This window comes from Alexandromys fortis, unplaced genomic scaffold (genome assembly GCF_014885135.2).
Source record: "Alexandromys fortis isolate MF-2015 unplaced genomic scaffold, M_Fortis_MF-2015_v1.1 scaffold_566, whole genome shotgun sequence".
NCBI classification, from domain to species: domain Eukaryota; kingdom Metazoa; phylum Chordata; class Mammalia; order Rodentia; family Cricetidae; genus Alexandromys; species Alexandromys fortis.
Window position 1 is genome coordinate 62711 of NW_026068447.1, and position 19130 is coordinate 81840.

Consider the following 19130-nt stretch of genomic DNA (forward strand, 5'->3'; position numbering starts at 1 on the left):
AAGGTATTTGGTACCTTGCAACTGATAAAGGAGTTCTATCATTTACATCATTTCTTTACCTTGCTTTTTTTCTCACACTTCAGAACAAGAGTAAATCACATTTCCTTAAATGACTGGGGAATCTACTAATATATTACCACAAAGACAGGGACAACAATTTTTAGAAATTCAATAGAAAGGAATATGTGAAGATATGGTAGGATAAAAGTACTGAGGATCAAAATTGCAGGTCATGACTTAATCGAAGACCAGGAACATTTTATAAAGTTTGCCATCCTGACAATTGATTTCATTACAATTAAATTAGATTACAATTTTAGTCACCATAAAAGGACTAGAAAACAAACATAAATAAGGCTTGGATAGGAACAAAACCACAGAGATATTTAGCAAGAACACACAGTGAGACAAAGAAATATTGCCAAAATACACAGCTTAAGAAAATTATGAACAATGTGGTCATATGAATAACTAGCTATCCTATATTCTGCAGAGGGTCCTGTGTATGATATTGACCAGTATTTCACTTAGGCAGACTTTACCTATAGAAATGACCTGGCTGTACCTTTTTATAGGAGCTTCATTTTAAAAGACAATAATTGAATATTTGAATAATCTTGACAACTTGTTTGATCATAGCACCACAATTTTTCAAATGACCTACAATCCAGACTTTCTTTTTTGGCTATCAGATCTGTTATACTCAGTATCTGAGCATAATTTTCATCTTATCTATGGGTTTTGCATTTTAAGGGACACTTCTTGATCTTTCTATACAAGTCTTTACTATTTATATTTCTGTAATTGTCTCTGACAATGCTTTATTGCTAAGAACATTCTATTATAGTATTTGACGAGTATGTAATTTGCCATTATCATTATAATTATTATAATTTATAAATGTGAATACTTATAATTTGTCTCAGACAAAGCTTAGACAGAGATTACAGAGTAGACATCTCAAACAAGTAAGGCACTAACATTTTTAACCACAGTTGATAGTGTTATAACAAAGAAGAGTGCTAAAATTATGTGTTTGGAATGGCAAATGAAGTCCTTTCTGATTCTGCCATATGTTGCCAGTGAGAATCTGATGAGAGCATCATGGAAAATCTTGTTGAGAAAAGAACTGGGATTACATGGAACCAGAAGGTAAATTACATGTCAGGCAAAATGAAACTGCATAAGTAGGGATGAATAAGGCATGGAAATTCCAAACAACATGGAGTAGAAATGAGAAGTTCAATGAATGGACAGGAAGAAGACCTTAAACTGGGCCTTAAAATGAAATACATTTCTGAATGTATGGCAGTAAAACCAGTGCTTAAGCAGACACCACATCTCTTACTCCACATTACGGTCTCTAGATATGTTACACAAATAGTTGAGAGACTCCTTACCACCTCTTCCCCAACCTTGTGCAGAATGGTGGAAGCAACATTTTATTCTCTGGCTGTTATAACCTCTGCTCTGTTATCATTGAGAGTTGTGTAGTAGTTGAGAGTTATCAGTACATGATAAAAGAAAGTAATGGTGCCTTGATGCTGCCCCGGGAAGAACTAGATTTAGAAATCAGTGTGCACCAAACCTTCTCTAACCATAGGCAATACAACCCAGAGAAAATAATTCTCTATTTGTGAGAAGGAAAATGAGGGATGAACAAAGTTATTGCATAGGAATTTGGGATTATTTTCTCCATAATGGGACCCAATGTTAGATGGAATTCAACAACATTTACATGGTCCAGAACTACAGATGAGGACTTTGACTTTGACCTGGTTCTTGTAGGGCCTTACAGGAAAGGTCTACTCATTCTGACACTCCTGATAATTCATTCTGAATAATATACAACTGTGGATTTGCTACAAATTTGGGCTTAGGGCACTCTCTACTGTGAAACAATAGGAAAACTTTAACTACAGATTCAGAAAAATTAAGTGCTGGTACCACCTAGTGGTAATAGTGCTAAGTCACCCATACTCTGAGAGAATGAACAGCCTGTTTAGAAATGGAGATAAAGGAATCTATTATGAGTACTGTAACAAACATCCTATCTTCAATGAACACACAATTTTGTACATTAACATGTATCAGAGCCTTCAGTTCTTATTAAAACAGATAAAATAAGACATAACATAAATAGAACTTATAACAACCAACATGAATAAACTCCTAGACAAAGAATTCAAATCAACTGTTTTAAGAAAATTCAATGAACTTCAGTCAACAAAATAAAACAGTTTAGTACACCATCCAGGAAACTTAACAAAGATATGGAAGTAATTTTAAAAAGGCAAACAATCAGACCACCTAGAGTGGAAATGTATAACGAAGAGACATAACAGAACACGCTAAAAGCAGAATGCATCAAACAAAATAAACAAAAATGAGAGAAAGGATAATTGAAAATAGACAGTCAAAGTAGAAAAATGTGAAAAAAAATGTGATCATAATAAGGAAATTTTACAGGAAATTTGAAATAGCATCAAAAAAGCAAATATTTTTTGCTATAGCTTTCAAGTGAAACTTGGAAATGCCAAGTCTATAGAAATCTTGTTCAAAGAGATGATAGCAGAAAGTTCCTCAAAATATAATGGATACAAAAAGCTAGTTAGTGGAAGGTCAAAGAACAACAGCTATAATCAAATAAGCCAAGTCCATTGCAAGACAATCATATTCTTCAAAAGTTAAGCCAAGGATGGTATTTTCCAAACAGGGGGAGAAAAAAATACCTAAGCTTGACTGACATATATTCTCAGCAAAGATCTCACAAATGGGGAGGGATTGAAGATAAATTCAGAATTGAAGCAGAAACTTCTAATCAAAATTGCTATAAACAACAAAGTTATTCTGTAAAAATTATGAGATGTAAAAACATTACCAGACCAAAAATATCTAGGAGAAATTATATTAGCAAACCTGCATATAAGAAATGAGTTCTTCAGTATGAAAGAGTCTTTAACAGCAAAGATTAGAATACTCACTGACAGAAGAAACATTACAAAATATTTCTGAATTCTCTCATGTAAACATGGAGCATAATTTATTTATATCATTAATATGAAATTTTAAAATAAAACAATTAAACTAATATGTCCAATGATACTCTGAGAGAGATGTAAGCAACTGATCAAAAATTCAAAATGAAGAAAGCAATACAGTACAAACATTGAGAGTTTTGTTGGTTATTTTCTCATTTTTTCTTTCACTTCTCCTTTATCTTATAATTATGTTAAGTCACTACCATTTCAAAATTGTTTATTATAGTCAAATATTTTTATAAGCCTTATGATAATAGAAAAGAATCAATATGTAGTAGATTCATAAATAGTAAAGAAGGAATTCATCCCATTACTAGGGGAAATTTATTTAATCACAAAACAAGACTGTGAGAAACTAAAAAGGAGTTGGAGTATTGAAATGCTGTGAATACCATATTTGTATGTGAAATTCTCAAAATTAAGTTAAAAGTTTTAAACTCAGTAAAACAAATGATCATAGTAAATTAAATGTGTATGAGCAGTGAGGCATAGAATGGCTGAATGGAATTGCTTTTGAAAAGTCTACCTATATATTACCTATGATAGACTTATTTCTCTTTAGTAACACACCAATATGCAATATGAAAGTGGAGGTATAAAAAACATATTTCACATACAGAACCCATATAACAACAAAAGAATTCCCTGTGATGAAAAGTAAGAAATTGTCAAGTCAAACCAACACAAGGAGTAAAAGATGACCAATATATGATAAGATGGCAACTTCATCAAGAGGGAATAACAATTTTATATAAATACATATACGTGTTTATTTAGATATATAAGCTTCCATGTTAAATGTTTCTTTCAACATGAATACACCTCAATTAGTGAACTCTTCTTCAACATTACATATGAAAGAAATTTTGTTTGTTACTACAACAGAGATGAATCTGAAGAGTGTTAAAGGAAATGTCAGGCACTAATAGAAAATTACTGTGTAAATTCATTTGTCTGTAGAATCTAAAGAAGTTGAGCTCATAGGACAGGGTAAGAAAATAAGTTACCTGTGGTAAAAATCCTCAGGAGATGTTGGTCAAACAGCATCCTATTTAGCTTAGACAGGAAGACAATTCACAGGGTTTATTGCATATCGTGATGATGATAAATACACTAAGGATATATTGCATACTTCAAAATTCTTGTGAGTGTATAAGATAAAACTTGCAACAATTAATTTCATATTGCAAATATACATACAGATACTGTGCACCATGAATGAAACAACATAAGCCTGCTTTCTAAAGATCTTTATTGTTCATTTACATAATACCCAACATGGTTTAAGCACAAATAAAGCACGCTGACATTTCTTACCTCATTTAATCTATACAAAATTTCATGAGATCAGGCTCCTCCCAGCATTGCTGGGAGATGAGCAAATTGAAATGGAAAAAGTGTAAATTTTATGTCAAAGATGCACAAACTTAAAATAAAGAGGGCAAGGTAGGCTTAAAGAATATGGTACCGCTGTCTCCATTCATACTGTAAAATGTCCTTCAAATAAGGAACAGGATTGACCAAATTTTATCTTCTTGGGTACATCATCAAGAATCTGTAGCAAAAGAAGCCATCCTTTGATGCTCAGAGCTGGAGATTACAGTTTTTAAAAGTATCAGTGTCCCTGATACTACATGATGTTGAAATGGAAAACAAATCCCTGACTATGTCTTCCTGGTACTGTGCAAGGACGGCATCAATCAACAGTGTACCTAAACTATCTAACTGGTACTTCCTCATATATTCTATTATAAATATTTAAAAATGAAGGAGCTCCATAGACCAGGGTGATGTGTGTCAAATGATTCAGCTGATGTTCTCTATTCACACCAAATAGAAAATTAAAAATAAAGTGAAAACATATATATATCATACTTAATAGTGTATATATATAAATTTAATTCAGATAATAACATATAAAATGGCTGAATATAGCAATGTGTTTGAAGAAGAACAGTGAGAGCCAAACTGTGAGCCCTTCCTAAAGGGTGGAGTGTACTGGCAGAATATGTCTCCCCAAGATCCTTTTAAAAGCCCCAATGACCTCCTTATTTCTCAGGCTGTAGATGAGGGGGTTCAGAGCTGGGGTGATAATTGTATAGAACACAGAGATGATATTGTCTTGCTGAGGGCTGTGAAAGGAACTGGGTAGGACATACATGAAGGTGGCACCCCCATAGAACATCCCAACTACAGTCAGGTGGGAGGAGCAGGTGAACAGGGCTTTCTTCCTGCCTTCATTTGAGGGCATACGCAGGACAGTAGAGAGAATTAGTGAGTAGGAGGTAAAAATGGCAGAAAGGGGAAGCAATAGGAATATCACCCCCGTTACATAAACCATGAGCTCATATTGAGAAGTGTCTACACAAGCCAACTTCAACAAAGGAGGGACCTCACAGAGCAGGTGTCTGATTTCCCGGGACATGCAGAAAGGGAAGTGCATCGTGTACACTGCGTGACCCAGTGCACTAAGGGATGCTAGGATCCATGATGTGGCTACCATGAGCCAGCAGATCTTTGGACTCATGAAAACCATGTAGTTTAGAGGATGACAAATGGCCACATACCTGTCATAGGCCATGAAGGCCAGAAGGAGGTCCTCTGAACCACCCAATGTCATTGCCGAAAACAATTGAAGCGAACAACCCACAAAGGATATGGTGTTGTCTTGGAGCAGAAAATCCTCAATAGCTTTGGGAGTGACAACTGATGTGAAGAGGAGGTCAATGAGAGACAGCTGTCTAAGTAGGAGGTACATGGGCACGTGAAGCCGGGCATCCACTGTGATGACCATGAGCAGCAGTCCATTACTGGTCAGTGCCAACATATACAGGGCTGTGATTGTGGCACAGAGCAGTTCAGGGGAGCCACTGTCATCCAGAATACCTACCAAGATGAAGCCACTTTCGAAGGTAGAGTTCCTGAGCTCCATTCTGAGTGGTCTTTTATGTTGCCTAGAAACAAATGCATTCTCAGTGAAAGCCTTTCTAAGAGAATTCAAACCAATCTGGAATTGCCCTACGATACTGTGGGATGACTAAAAAGGATATCATGCAGCATTCTTTTCTTTTCTTAGCTAAGGATATTTTCTGGCTTCTGAATGTTTTCACTGAATATTGGTACAGCCTCAATTAAATAGGAAGCAGCACATTGAAAACTCCAAAACACTGAGAATTTTTTCTTAAGTTAGTAAGTAAATTTTACATAGGCAAATATCTTTATAAGCAGATAAAATCACATCTGTTTGCATATTAATGAGCATTGATTTAAATTCTGTTTCTAGCTAAAGTCTACTTGTGATTACAATACAGATTTTAAAGATTAATTCATAAAATAGTTTCATTTTTTTCATTTGACTGTTAAGCCTCCTCTTCCTGATATAATTAATAGATTTGTCACAAGAGCAATCCTTGGTCCTTGAACAACATGATCCCTTTTACTTTTTAAGCATCCTCTTCTCCTTTATTAATACTTGCTGTTCTTAAAAAATGGAAAATAATTCTAAACTGGATGAAGTAGTGGGGGATATAGAATTTAATGACAATTTGGAAAGAGGAATACAGTGGTAAATGCTTATTTGAAGGCAATGATGAGTATTTATTTAAGAGTAGACAAAAAAATCAGATGGGCTTCGCAGAGGCATGGCAGATGTCTATATTTATAGCACACGGCGAATGGTATCTTACAAAAATAAGACATGTCAAGTAAAGCCCAAAGCAAAACCATTATGCAGGATTTAGAGAAAAATGCTTACTTTACATAATAGTTTACAGTTTTCACAGATCTTACCAGAAGGACTCCTGCCACACACTAAATTCATATGATAATTCCATTTGTTCCATTTGAAGAAGTTGAGAATGAAATGAAGTATGTGTTATAGTGTCTGTCTCTGTCTGTCTGTCTGTCTGTCTCATATGTGTGTGTGTGTGTGTGTGTGTGTGTGTGTGTGAGAGAGAGAGAGAGAGAGAGAGAGAGAGAGAGAGAGAGAGAGAGAGAGATTCCTTTTTAAGAATACACGTGTTTCACTGTTGGGTAAAAGAAACGGGAAGCATGAAATGGAAAGAGAAGTGAAACACTCACCATGAAATGTATCTGTTTTCCCACTGTAATTATTCCTTTTTATACTATGTATCTCTACACCAGTTATGTCAGATCATGACCTTTAGGTGAGGGGATCATAATTGGAAGGGTCACATCAGCCAATTCTTTTCATTCACCCAGTCAACATTTCCTGAGAACCTACAATGTATCAGGAACTGAACTTGATACTATAGTAACTTCAAAAAATTTTAAACACCTCACACAGAAATCTGTATCATACAGTCTTGATTATTGATAGTTAAATTAATATATTGAATGTGGTGAACATAAAAGAGAAGTTTCAGGAACAGGCGTCCTGAGGATGTAGCACATGAAGTGCAGTTACACATGAATAGGATCTGGCTAAGTCAAAAAGCCCAGTATGCAAAAAGAGCAGTGAAAGATGGCACCATGAAGGTCAGTGCATGGAAGAGCAGTACAGTATATCCTCCCCTACTCTTTCCTTCTTGAACTATGGACAGATGTCAGCCAAAAAATGCCCTCTTAAAAATTGTATCATGCAGTTCCGTGGCACCTAACCTTCCACTTGCTCTATGATATCAAAATAATAGTCTTACTGCAGAAACCCTGTGGGGAAGTCCTTTGCTTAAGCAACCAAAAAAAAATAAGATAAAAGAAAAAGAAAAGAAAAAAAGAACGACATTTGGGGTAGTGTTTCTGGCACATGTGAGACTTGAAAAAAAAAAGCTTTTGTATAGATTTGGTGGAAAATATCTGAGAAACAAATGGAGACAGACAATTTTCTGGTACATTCTTCTAGATTTCTGTGCCGAAGTGTGAACCCTATTTTAAAAGAAAGATGAGGATTGGGATTATATTAAGATGATATAAGTAGAGCCACTTCCCTCTGAATCAAGACTCATGGTTTCCCTCATATCCTCATCATTGCCTCTTCTTTCTGTCTTTTAAAGAGGAAGAACAGGGCATGCACATGAGGCTAGCATAGAAAGAATCTATTTCTGGAAAAATGGCTTTGCAGCATGGTGACCTCACAGCAAGAGTTGTCACCAGAGGTCAAAAACGATTCCATTTCATAGAGATGGCCAGAGGAAATTCAGGACATGGAGCTAAGATTTGGAAACATGTTATCATAATTTGTCCCCTGTGTCATTGTGAAGTGCATTTAATTTTAAAAATTGTTTTCAAATGGCTTTTCTGTATTATTTTCAATGTCAAGCAGATATGTAGGCAGAAGGAACTTAAACTGGCATCACCCCTTTGAGGTAATATTCATCTGGGGTCTGACGCAGATGCCAGGAGCTTAAAACAATCCAAGTATATAGAAATTCAAGTACTGAGCTTTACCAGCCACCCAGCAGAATGAATTCTGGATGTTTAGACTGAAGGGAAGAGTGTCCCCAAACATTCAGAGTGGGTTCCTGCATGGGGTATCTAGAAAGACTAGGGTCTGAAGACTGAGGAATGAGAGAATCTATGAGAAGTGGAAGCTTTTGATATTGTCTAAATCAGAGACACAGCCCTTACCTCTAACCCCAAAAGGCAAAGAGATGTTTGTTCTATCAGGGTGATCTTCAGAGCCTGTATGGCTAGCCCTAAGACCAGGGAGAATTAGTCCTGCGGTAGCTTCTGTTGCGAGTCTTTTCTTTGAAGGAGATGGGTGCAGGTGATCAGCCGAGTTCTAGGACAAGATCTTAGAAAGTGAGAGGCCAAATCCCTCAGTATGTTTTTCATCTACTCTCATAGAACTTCCTTCTGTGATCTGCACATAGACACAGATTCAGATTCAGAAATAGTGTTTATCATACTTTGCTAGTGCTGAAATGCAAATCACAAGTAAGTAGAGATTCTATTTTACTCCAACTCAGAATGGCTATCACCAAGACAGCAAACAACAGATCCTAATTGTTCTGATTCTCGCCTATTCTCTATTGTAAAAGTTTGTGGTATAAAATGGGCACTGGAGGAACTTGAAGGAAGAGTGTGGGTAGAACTGCTTAGAGAAGAGCAATATGTGCCTGCTTTCGTCACCCCAGGGGCAGCGATTAATCCCAAGCTTTTTCCTGAGGGAGGCTCGACACTGTCATCCTCCCAGACGACATGACCTCCCTGGTAAATGCTTCTCCTGGAGACTGTATTTTATGAATCCTCCAGTCATATCATCTGGCCTGCCACTTTTGTATATTTCATCCTTAAAATCAGCTGTGGGGTCTGCGTTATTCTCCCCAGTATTGTCTTTTCTCAGTTTTAAATTTTGTTTTCTGCTGCCATGCCTCCTACTATAATAGTCTTGGACTTTTACCCTCTGAAATCTTAAGCCTTAAATAAAACACTTTCTTTTATAAGTTGCTTTGGTAATGTTTTTTGTTTCTTTTACAGCATTATAGCCATTTTAAGACCAGCTCACGTGTAGGTCACATGCAGGGACCACCAGATGGAATCAGTTTACTATGCAACTCTCTGGCTGACAATGTTTGAGCAAAGTTTTCCACTCTCTAGATTCATGATTCTAGATAAATTCTCAATTTTAGCCGCACCCATCCTTTATTCACAGTTATTTTACAACACAGGTTTAATTTTTTTCTGTCCTTAGTACTTTTGTTGAAATCCAAGGTGAATGACCTCAAACATCAAATGTGAACTTTCACAGCGCAGACCTGCCCTGCTCTCCGCAGAAGTTAGCCTCAGCCACTCCAGTCCTCCACAGGTTGTGGCTCTGTCTTTGTTTCCCCTTAGCATCATCTCCGGTGACTGCTTCTTTCTCATCCTGCTATTCTTGGGAACAGCATTCCTCATTCTGGACTAGTCTTCCATCTCCTTGGGATACCTTCTCATTGGTGGCTACTTATTGCCATGCTTTTCCACCAGGGCCTCCTCCATGAAGACTAGGAAACCATGCACAAATGTTAGAGCACAACTTGTGTTCATGACTATGAATATTTCATATACATTCTTCACTATGCAACTCTCTGGCTGACAATGTTTGAGCAAAGTTTTCTACTCTCTAGATTCATGATTCTAGATAAATTCTCAAATTTAGCCGCACCCATCCTTTATTCACTGTGTATGATAACATAATTCCACCTGCTTCCATGTTGTCATTCTATTGAAAATTTAAAAACACAAATATATTTGGACTCTGAAAATAAACTTGCTTACTCACTGAGTATTTACTTACTTATTAGTTTTTACATCTGGACTGTAGCTTTTCTTCCATCCTCTGCTCCCAGTTCTTTCCCTCTACCTTCCCCCTCTCCCATCATCCACACTTCCTCCTCAGTTTCTCTCTTCAGAAAAGAGAAGGACTTCCATGGATATCTACCGACCATTATATATCAAGTTGTAGTGAGACTAGGCACCTCTTCTCCTATTAAGACTGGATTAGGCAATCTAGCAGGACGAAATGCTTCTAAAAGCAGGCAGTAGGGTCAGAAACACTACCTACTTCCACTTTTTTGAATCACACAATACCAAGCTACACAATTGTAACTTATATGCAGAAGGCCTAATTCAGTACCACACAGACTCCCTTGTTGTCAGTTTATTACTGTGAGTGCAAATGGGTCCACGTTAGTTGATTCTGTGGGTTTTCTTGTGATGTCCTTGACCACTCTGGCTCTTATTAACCTTCCTCCCCTCTTTCACAGGGTTCCCTGAGGTCTGCCTAATGTTTGGCTAGGGGTCTCTGCATCTATTTCTCATCAGTTGCTGGGTAAAATATCTCTGATGACAACTGGGCTAGGCACCAATTTATACGTGTAGCAAAATGTCTTCAGGAATCACTTCATTGACTTTTTCCCCCTTTGTGTTTGGTTCTATTCTAAGTCTTTGGCATATACAGCCTCTGGTTCCTGGTTACTCTAGGCAGTGACAGTCCTGGGCTTCCTCTTGTGGTATGTGTCTCAAGTTGGACCAGTCATTGGTTGATCATTCCCACAGGTTCTGTGATACCATTATTCCAGCATATCTTATAAGCAGGATAAATTGTGGGTCAAAGGTATTGTGGTTCAGTTGATGTCCCAGTCCCATAGCTAGAATCTTTGCCTCATTAAAGAAGATGGCCAGTTCGGGGACAGTATCCCCCATTACTAGACGTCTTTGGTAGGGTCACCCTCATAGATTCCAGGGTGTTTGCACTGTATTGTGTTAACACATCACCTGCTAAAATGCTCCCCAATTCCAGTAATCTTTCCGAGTACTCTCTCCTTCCATATCTCCCTCCTCTATTACCCTTGTCTCATCCTACCTCTTCCCATCCCAAACTACCCCAATTCCACTTCCAAAATCTATTCTATTTCCACTTCTCAGGGAGATCCATTTGTGCTCCCTACGTCTTATTATTTATAGCATATCTGTGTCTGGATTATAGCATGCTTATACTTTGCTTAAAGCTAAAGTCCACTTACAAGTCAGTACATATAATAATTGTCTTTCTGGGTCTGAGTTTCCTTGATCAGGATGATTCTTCAGTCGAGAGGCGTCTAGGTTGTTTCCAGTCTCTGACTATTATGAACTATGAACACAGTTGAGCAAATATCCTTTTGGTATGGTGGAGAATCCTTCGGGTATATGACTAGGAACGATAAAGCTACTTGTGCCTTGAGGTAGATCTTTCCTGAGAAACCACCACATTGATTTCCAAAGTACAAGTTTGCACTCCCACCAGCAATGGAGGAGTATTTCTTTTGTTTCACATCCCCTTGTTCCAGCATGAGATGTCACTTGTGCTTTTGATCTTAGCCATTCTGACAAGTGTAAGATAGAATGTTAGAGTCATTTTGATTAGCTTTTCCCTTATGGCTAAGGATATTAAACACTTCTTCAAGTGTTCCTCGGATATTTGAGATTCCTCTGCTCAGAATTCTCTGTTTAGATTTTGATCCCCGTTTTTAGTTGGATTATTCGGTTTGTTGTTGTTTAATTGTTTGAGTTCTTTATACATTTTGAATATCAGCTCTCTGTCAGATGTGGGGTTGGTGAAGATCTTTTCTTTAGGCTTCCATTTTGTCCTTTTAATGGTATCCTTTGCCTTACGGAGGACTTTTTAGTTTTATGAGGTGCCATTTATTAATTGTTGATCTTAGTGCATGTGTGACTGGTGTTCTTTTCAGGAAGTTGTTTCCTGTGCCCATGTGTTCAAGGTTAATCCCCATTTTCTATTCTATCATGATCAGTGTATCTGGTATTATGTTGAGTTCATAGATCCACTTGGACTTGAGTTTTTTGCAGAGTGACAAATATGGATCTATTTGCATTCTTCTACCTGGTGACATCCAGTAGGAACAGTGTCATTTCTTAAAGACGTGTTCTTTTTTCCATTGTGTATTTCTTGCTCCTTTATGAAAAATCAGGTGTCAAATATATGGATTTATGTCTTTTGTTTATTTTATTTTGTTTTTTTTTTAGCATGACATGATTCCTTATTATGTATCAATTGGGAATCATTTTTCCTTGATGAATTTATTTTATTGTGAGTGTGTTATCAGAGGCTGCTTGTTCATTCCCTGACTGCCCTGACTTGAAATAACCACACAGAAATCTTTATTAAATGCAATACTGTTTGGCCAATAGCTTAAGTGTATTTCTGGCTTTATATCTTAAGTTAACCCATTTTCATTTATCTGTGCATCATCATGAGGTTGTGAATTACCAGAAAAGTTTTGGTGGGCTCCATTGGAGGTGTCTGCCTCTGGCGGCAGCTACATGACTTCTCCTAACTCCAACGAATCTCTATATATCTTTTCCAGTCTGGCTATATTCTGTTAAGCCATTGGTTGAAAGCAGCTTCTTTATTCATCAACCAATAAAAGCAACACATAGACAGAAGGACTTTCCATACATTTTTCCCTTTTCTGTTTAAATAAAAAAGGAAGTTTTTTTAACTTTAACATAGTAAAATAATATATAACAAAAGTTATTGAGCAAGAATTACAATTACAATGCCGGGTGATGGTGGTGCACGCCTTTAATCCCAGCACTCGGGAGGCAGAGGCAGGCGGATCTCTGTGAGTTCGAGACCAGCCTGGTCTACAGAGCTAGTGCCAGGACAGGCTCCAAAGCCACAGAGAAACCGTGTCTCGAAAAACAAAAAAAAAAGGGGGGATTACAATTACAATATCTATATCTATCTTTTATCATAACTAAGGAAAACTATAACTATTCTTCAGTTTCATCAAAGACACCAGAAGGATATAATATTACCTAAATAAACAGGAAGTTCATTGTAAAAAGGCAACTTCCAAACCTCTAGAATTGACAGAGATCTCGCTGCCTGGAACATTCACTCAAAGTTCTTCTGTAATATTGGGGCATCCAATATTTATCCCACAGGCCCATAGTATCTGGCAGACTTACACTCATCCATTGCTGGTGGGAATGCAAACTTGTGCAACCACTCTGGAAAGCAGTGTGGAGGTTTCTCAGGAAATTCGGGATCAACCTACCCATGGACCCAGCAATACCACTCTTGGGAATATACCCAAGAGAGGCCTTATCACACAATAAAAGTATATGCTCTACTATGTTTATAGCAGCATTGTTTGTAATAGCCAGAACCTGGAAACAACCTAGATGCCCTTCAAATGAAGACTGGATGAAGAAAGTATGGAATATATACATATTAGAGTACTACTCAGCAGTAAAAAAACAAGGACTTCTTGAAGTTTGCAGGCAAATGGATGGAAATAGAAAACACTATCCTGAGTGAGGTAAGCCAGACCCAAAAAGAGGAACATGGGATGTACTCACTCATATTTGGTTTCTAGCCATAAATAAAGGACATTGAGCCTATAATTCGGGTTCTTAGAGAAGCTAAATAAGAAGGAGAACCCAAAGAAAATCATATAGGCATCCTCCTGAATATTAACCTTCATCAGGCGATGAAAGGAGACAGAGACAGAGACCCACATTGGAGCACCGGACTGAAATCTCAAGGTCCAAATCAGGAGCAGAAGGAGAGAGAGCACGAGCAAGGAACTCAGGACCGCGAGGGGTGCACCCACACACTGAGACAATGGGGATGTTCTATCGGGAACTCACCAAGGCCAGCTGGCCTGGGTCTGAAAAAGCCTGGGTTAAAACCGGTCTCGCTGAACATAGTGGACAATGAGGACTACTGAGACCTCAAGAACAATGGCAATGGGTTTTTGATCCTACTGTACCTATTGGTTTCGTGGGAGCCTAGGCAGTTTCGTGGATGCTCACCTTACTAGACCTGGATGGAAGTGGGTGGTCCTTGGACTTCCCACAGGGCAGGGAACCCTGATTGCTCTTTGGGCTGACGAGGAAGGGGGACTTGACTGGGGGAGGGGGAGGTTTAAAAAAAAGAAATTTGAAGATCTGTTCTACCTTGTATAGTAAAATCAATCAAAGATATGAAGAGACATCAAAATGCCAAATGTTTATTTGTGGTAGAATAGGACATCTAAGAAGGGTTTCTAGAAAAGAAATTCCTAGAAATAATGTCTTCTCTGGGATTGGCAAAAAATGAAAAGTATCAACATTTTAGATTATGTAGGAGGTATGGCAAAGGCTGATATCAGACCAATGATTGCAGATCAATAAAGGGCAGACAAAGCAACCCAATACCATTGGGAAACTCCTTGGGGGGGGCCTCTCACAGACCCCAAGTCAGACATGTTACAATCATTCCCAGTAATTGTGGAGGTCATGTCTCACCAGAAAAATTAAATACATTGCCTCCTGTAAAATACCATACTGTTCTGGATAGTGGAATAAACATGAAGGATGAATCAAAAATTCCAAAAGGAAATAGGAGGCATATAATTTGGCAGAATTCTATAAACAATCAAAGAACAAAGTTAAGAGTGCATATAAATAACATTGTTACTGAGGGATTACTAGACATGGATGCAGATGTGAGTACCATTACTCCAGAGTTTGGCATCCAAATTGGCCTCTTCAAGAGACAAATGTTCAATTTCTAGGAATTGGAACCTTATCTCAAGTAAAACAAAGCCCAAGATGGGTTTAATGCTTAAGGCCACATGGACAAAGAGGAAGGCTAAGGTCATATATGGCTAATATCACAGTAAACCTATGGGATCATGACCTGCTGAAGGAATGGAATACTCATATTAATTTTCCTGCAGTCCCAAAAACTCATATCTCTGGGAAGGATATTATAAGGTACTATACACAAGGGTAACCAGCTATTCAGGCTATCCAAGAACACAAAGCAACTAGCAAAATTTTAGAGGTATCAATGGCCCTACCTTTAAAATGGTTAACTGAGAAACCAATATGTGTTAAACAATGGGCTTTAACAGAAGAGAAACTGCAGGCTTTAGAACACCTGGTATAGGTACAACTAGATGCTCACCATATTGAAGAATCAACCAGCCTTTGGAATTCTCCTTATTTGTTGTTAAAAAGAAATCTGGAAAATGGAGAATGGTGGCAGATCTAAGAGCTTTCAACAAGGTTAACCAACCTATGGGCTCTCTACAGTCTGGAATTCTTCTGCCTTCTCTATTACCAATAAAATGCCTCTTATAGTTATTGATTTAAAAGATTGTTTCTTCACTAAACCTTTACAAGTAAAGGGCAGAAAAAAATTTGCCTTCATGGTACCTACTTATAATAATTCTCAGCCTACTAGGAGATACCAGTGGACCATCCACCAACAAGAAATGCTCAAAAACCTACCCTGTGCCAATACTCTGTAAATCAGCCATTGGAAAGAATATATAAACACTTTTCTAAATCTATAATTTACAATTACATGGATGACATTTTGCTATCTGATTCAAATGTAGATACTTTAGAAAGAATGTTTGAAGAAGTAAAGAAAGTTTTGCCTAAATGGGGATTACAAGTTGCTCCTGAAAAAAATACAAAGAAGAGATTCTGTCAGTTACCTAGGTCATAAAATTGGCTTACAGGAAATTAGAACACAAAAGGCACTAATTAGGAGAGACTGATTGTGAATTCTTAATGACTTTGAAAGATTGTTAAGAGACATTTCCAGTCTATAACTGGCTGTTTGGATAACACTTGATCTAATACTTCATTTAAACAAAACCTTAGATGACAATAAAAACTTAAAGAGTTTCATGGAATTAACAGCTGAAGCTTAAAAGGAATTGACTGTCAAGGAAGAGAAATTAAAAGAGGCACATGTGGCTAGGTTGAATCCAAATCTTAATTGAATTCTAGTCATATTGCCTTCCAGATGAGTATTTAGAGGTAAATCTTTTTTTTTCTTTTCACTTACCATTATTCATTGTTGACAGTTTAGCAGTGCAAAGATAGTATGACTATATAATTTTGTTTCCTTAGCATTTAAAAAAGACATTTCTTTTTTGTTTCATTACTGTCATTAAAGTATATTTATAGAATTAGTAATGTGTCTTTGATCTCTTAAAGTATTTAAAATCATTTAATAAAAGCAGACTGCCTGGATTTATCCCTACTGCTTGAAATAGCTTTTCTCGAACCAATTCTCTTTGGATGGATAACTTGCTCAGCCTAGATATAGTAGGCAGGGCCTTGGACCTTCCCAAAAGCAATGTGCCTTACCCTTTCTGAGGATTGGATGGGGGTGGGGTTCAGGTGGCGGTGGAGGGAATGGGAGGAGGGGAGGAAGTGGGAACTGGGATTAGGATGTAAAGTGAAAGAAAAGATTGTTTTGTTTTAAAAAATAAAATGTCTTGTAGTCTACTCATGGCAAGCTATTCAACTGAAGGAGAAAAACATGTCAAATGCCTCAGAATTGATGAAGAAAATGTCAAAGCATGAGAAATTTGAGTGATCAATGTATGCACTGCTGAAGGCTATCAATAAAGCACTGTATCATACTTTTAAAAAAGTAGACCCTCTAGAACTCTAGTATTATGTGATTTTTTTTAAATTATTATTATTTCTAATCCTAATGCTGGGAAAACTGAATGCTTTCTTCAGTCATCATCTATGATATCATAGAATCTGCCCAGAGTTTTCAGAAGTCAATAGAATGAAGCACTCCCATGCATAAACTCTATGTTGAGCAGCCCCAGAAAATAGAGAATAATCTGGCCTACAGAGGCTATAAATATGTGAAGCAGCATCCCACAAAACCTAGAGAACCTACCTTATGGTCATGGGCATAGGGCCAGATATTCTAGGAGCCTGAGCTACTCAGTTGCTAGTGTTTCATTTATGGTTAAACAGAAATGTAGGCTCCTTGGCTTTGTGATAGTGCTGTGTGAATATAAGCTCATAATTTGCAAATATAAGGAGGTTGGTCATTGTATACAAAGGGACGAGAAACTTAGGACCTCAGAGCTCATTACTGACAAATGACTTCAGGAGAAGCAAGCCAGGAAACACACCCAAGGGAATTAATTAGTTTACTATTTTGTAGGATATTTCCATTTCAGTTGTGGTATAGTCTCTCAGAATATATGGATGGAATAAAGCAGAGAGGAGATCATGGGATCAGAAGACTAAGCAGCTTGATCCTAGACAAAAGCCTGGTTTCCTTCTGCCCATGGATACATTAAATGGAGAACATCAGAAACTTTTGAGCATCATTTTGAACTTCTACTTGCTTCATGGAGATTTGATCTCTACTTCTGGGTGGCAGCCAGACAAGAGAAACCAGGACCCAAGAATAGTTTGAAAACATACATGAAGTTGGAGGAGCTTCATCCTTACAACCTGTTAAATGGAAGGTTTTTCTACTAATTCTCAAGTGTGAGAACAGAACAGGAAAGCCATTTTCTTGCTCCATTGGACACTACCTAACGTTTGTTAACTGCCTGGCTGTTCCAATGCTCCATTCAGGGAACATCTATGGATGATAGGAAGGAATAAAATAGCACTGACACCTAATATTGGAAGGATGCTTAACATAAATTGTCAGTTTAGCAAAACATAATTCAATAGAAAACTATTGGAAAAATACAATATTTTTCTTCCTCATTTGTAATGCAATATCCTTAATCATTAAGAAGCCCCAAGGGAAGCCGGAGTGGTTAGGTAGTTAGACTTCTGAACACCCAAGGTAAGAAATTTGTATCAGTTTAAATGAAGTGTGTAACCTCACTTTATTGTGTTTTGAGTAAAAAAAAAAACTCAGTGTAGAGGAAACTAAAAATTTAAGTTTCTGTGTCAATCAGGTTCCGTAGTACTTTGAATCCATGACTCTTTCAGTCTCTTTGTTTTTGATATATGCATTTTCTGGGCCTATGGACCTTCTTCCTTTTTGGAATCACAATACCTATATTTAGACCTTGTATATGTCTCTGGATTCTGATATTACATATACGATAGATGATGCCCTCAAAGTACCATGTGAATGGATGATATTCGTTCTATATTCTCTTACCTTTTAACTGTTAGGGTACTAATAACCTCCAAAGAAGCCAGTGAGAATAATGAAATGTTAGTGTGTATGATATGCCTAAATGATTTGTAAAAGGATGCCTCACTTTTACATCTTTAGCTTCATGCTGAGTTGTTTTCGTCTGTCCAGTTTGATGACATACAACAGAGGCTCCTTAGAATCTTAGACACTTTCCTCCACAGGCTTTTCCATTACTATTGGCACCATGTACCAATAGCAGCTCACAAAAAAAGGAAACTCTTCCTTTGCATTCCTGTGGCTTCTTCTTTCACTGCAAATGCTCTGCACTTGCAGAGCAGGGAAAGCAAGCATCAGGACCCAGTAGTTGTATTGGGGTAGGATTACTGGGGTTAATTACAATACAGAATATCTGCACTTTCCTTCCTTTACCATCATTTCAAACACAAACAGACTCATTTTTTTTAAAAAATATTATGCTTCTGTTTCTTCCCAGGCACACACTATATAACAGTCTGCTAAAAACAGATATGTTCACATTGATTCTAAAAATTTAACTCTAACACCAACACTTTCTCAAATGAGTATTGTCTAGTATCAGACATCATCTTCTTCAGGTCATGGAGGATGTAGGACTAGACAACAGAGGTCACTAATATGAAAAAGAAAATGTGCTTTTCCGATGGGATTTGCTTAAATGAATGTGAACTTATGAAATATAGAAA

The 19130-nt window shown here is 37.3% G+C and overlaps 1 protein-coding gene across 1 annotated transcript; it reads right to left on the reverse strand.

The window, feature by feature from the left end:
• Positions 1 to 5022: 5022 nt before the first annotated feature.
• Positions 5023 to 5973, reverse strand: LOC126495717 (olfactory receptor 2AG2-like). The gene has a single exon (XM_050133311.1). The coding sequence runs from the start codon at positions 5971 to 5973 to the stop codon at positions 5023 to 5025; it is 951 nt and encodes a 316-aa protein (XP_049989268.1).
• Positions 5974 to 19130: the final 13157 nt, after the last annotated feature.

Coding starts and splice junctions, on each gene's coding strand:
- LOC126495717 (XM_050133311.1), bottom strand. CDS start 5,973: ATGGAGCTCAGGAACTCTACCTTCGAAAGTGGCTTCATCTTGGTAGGT.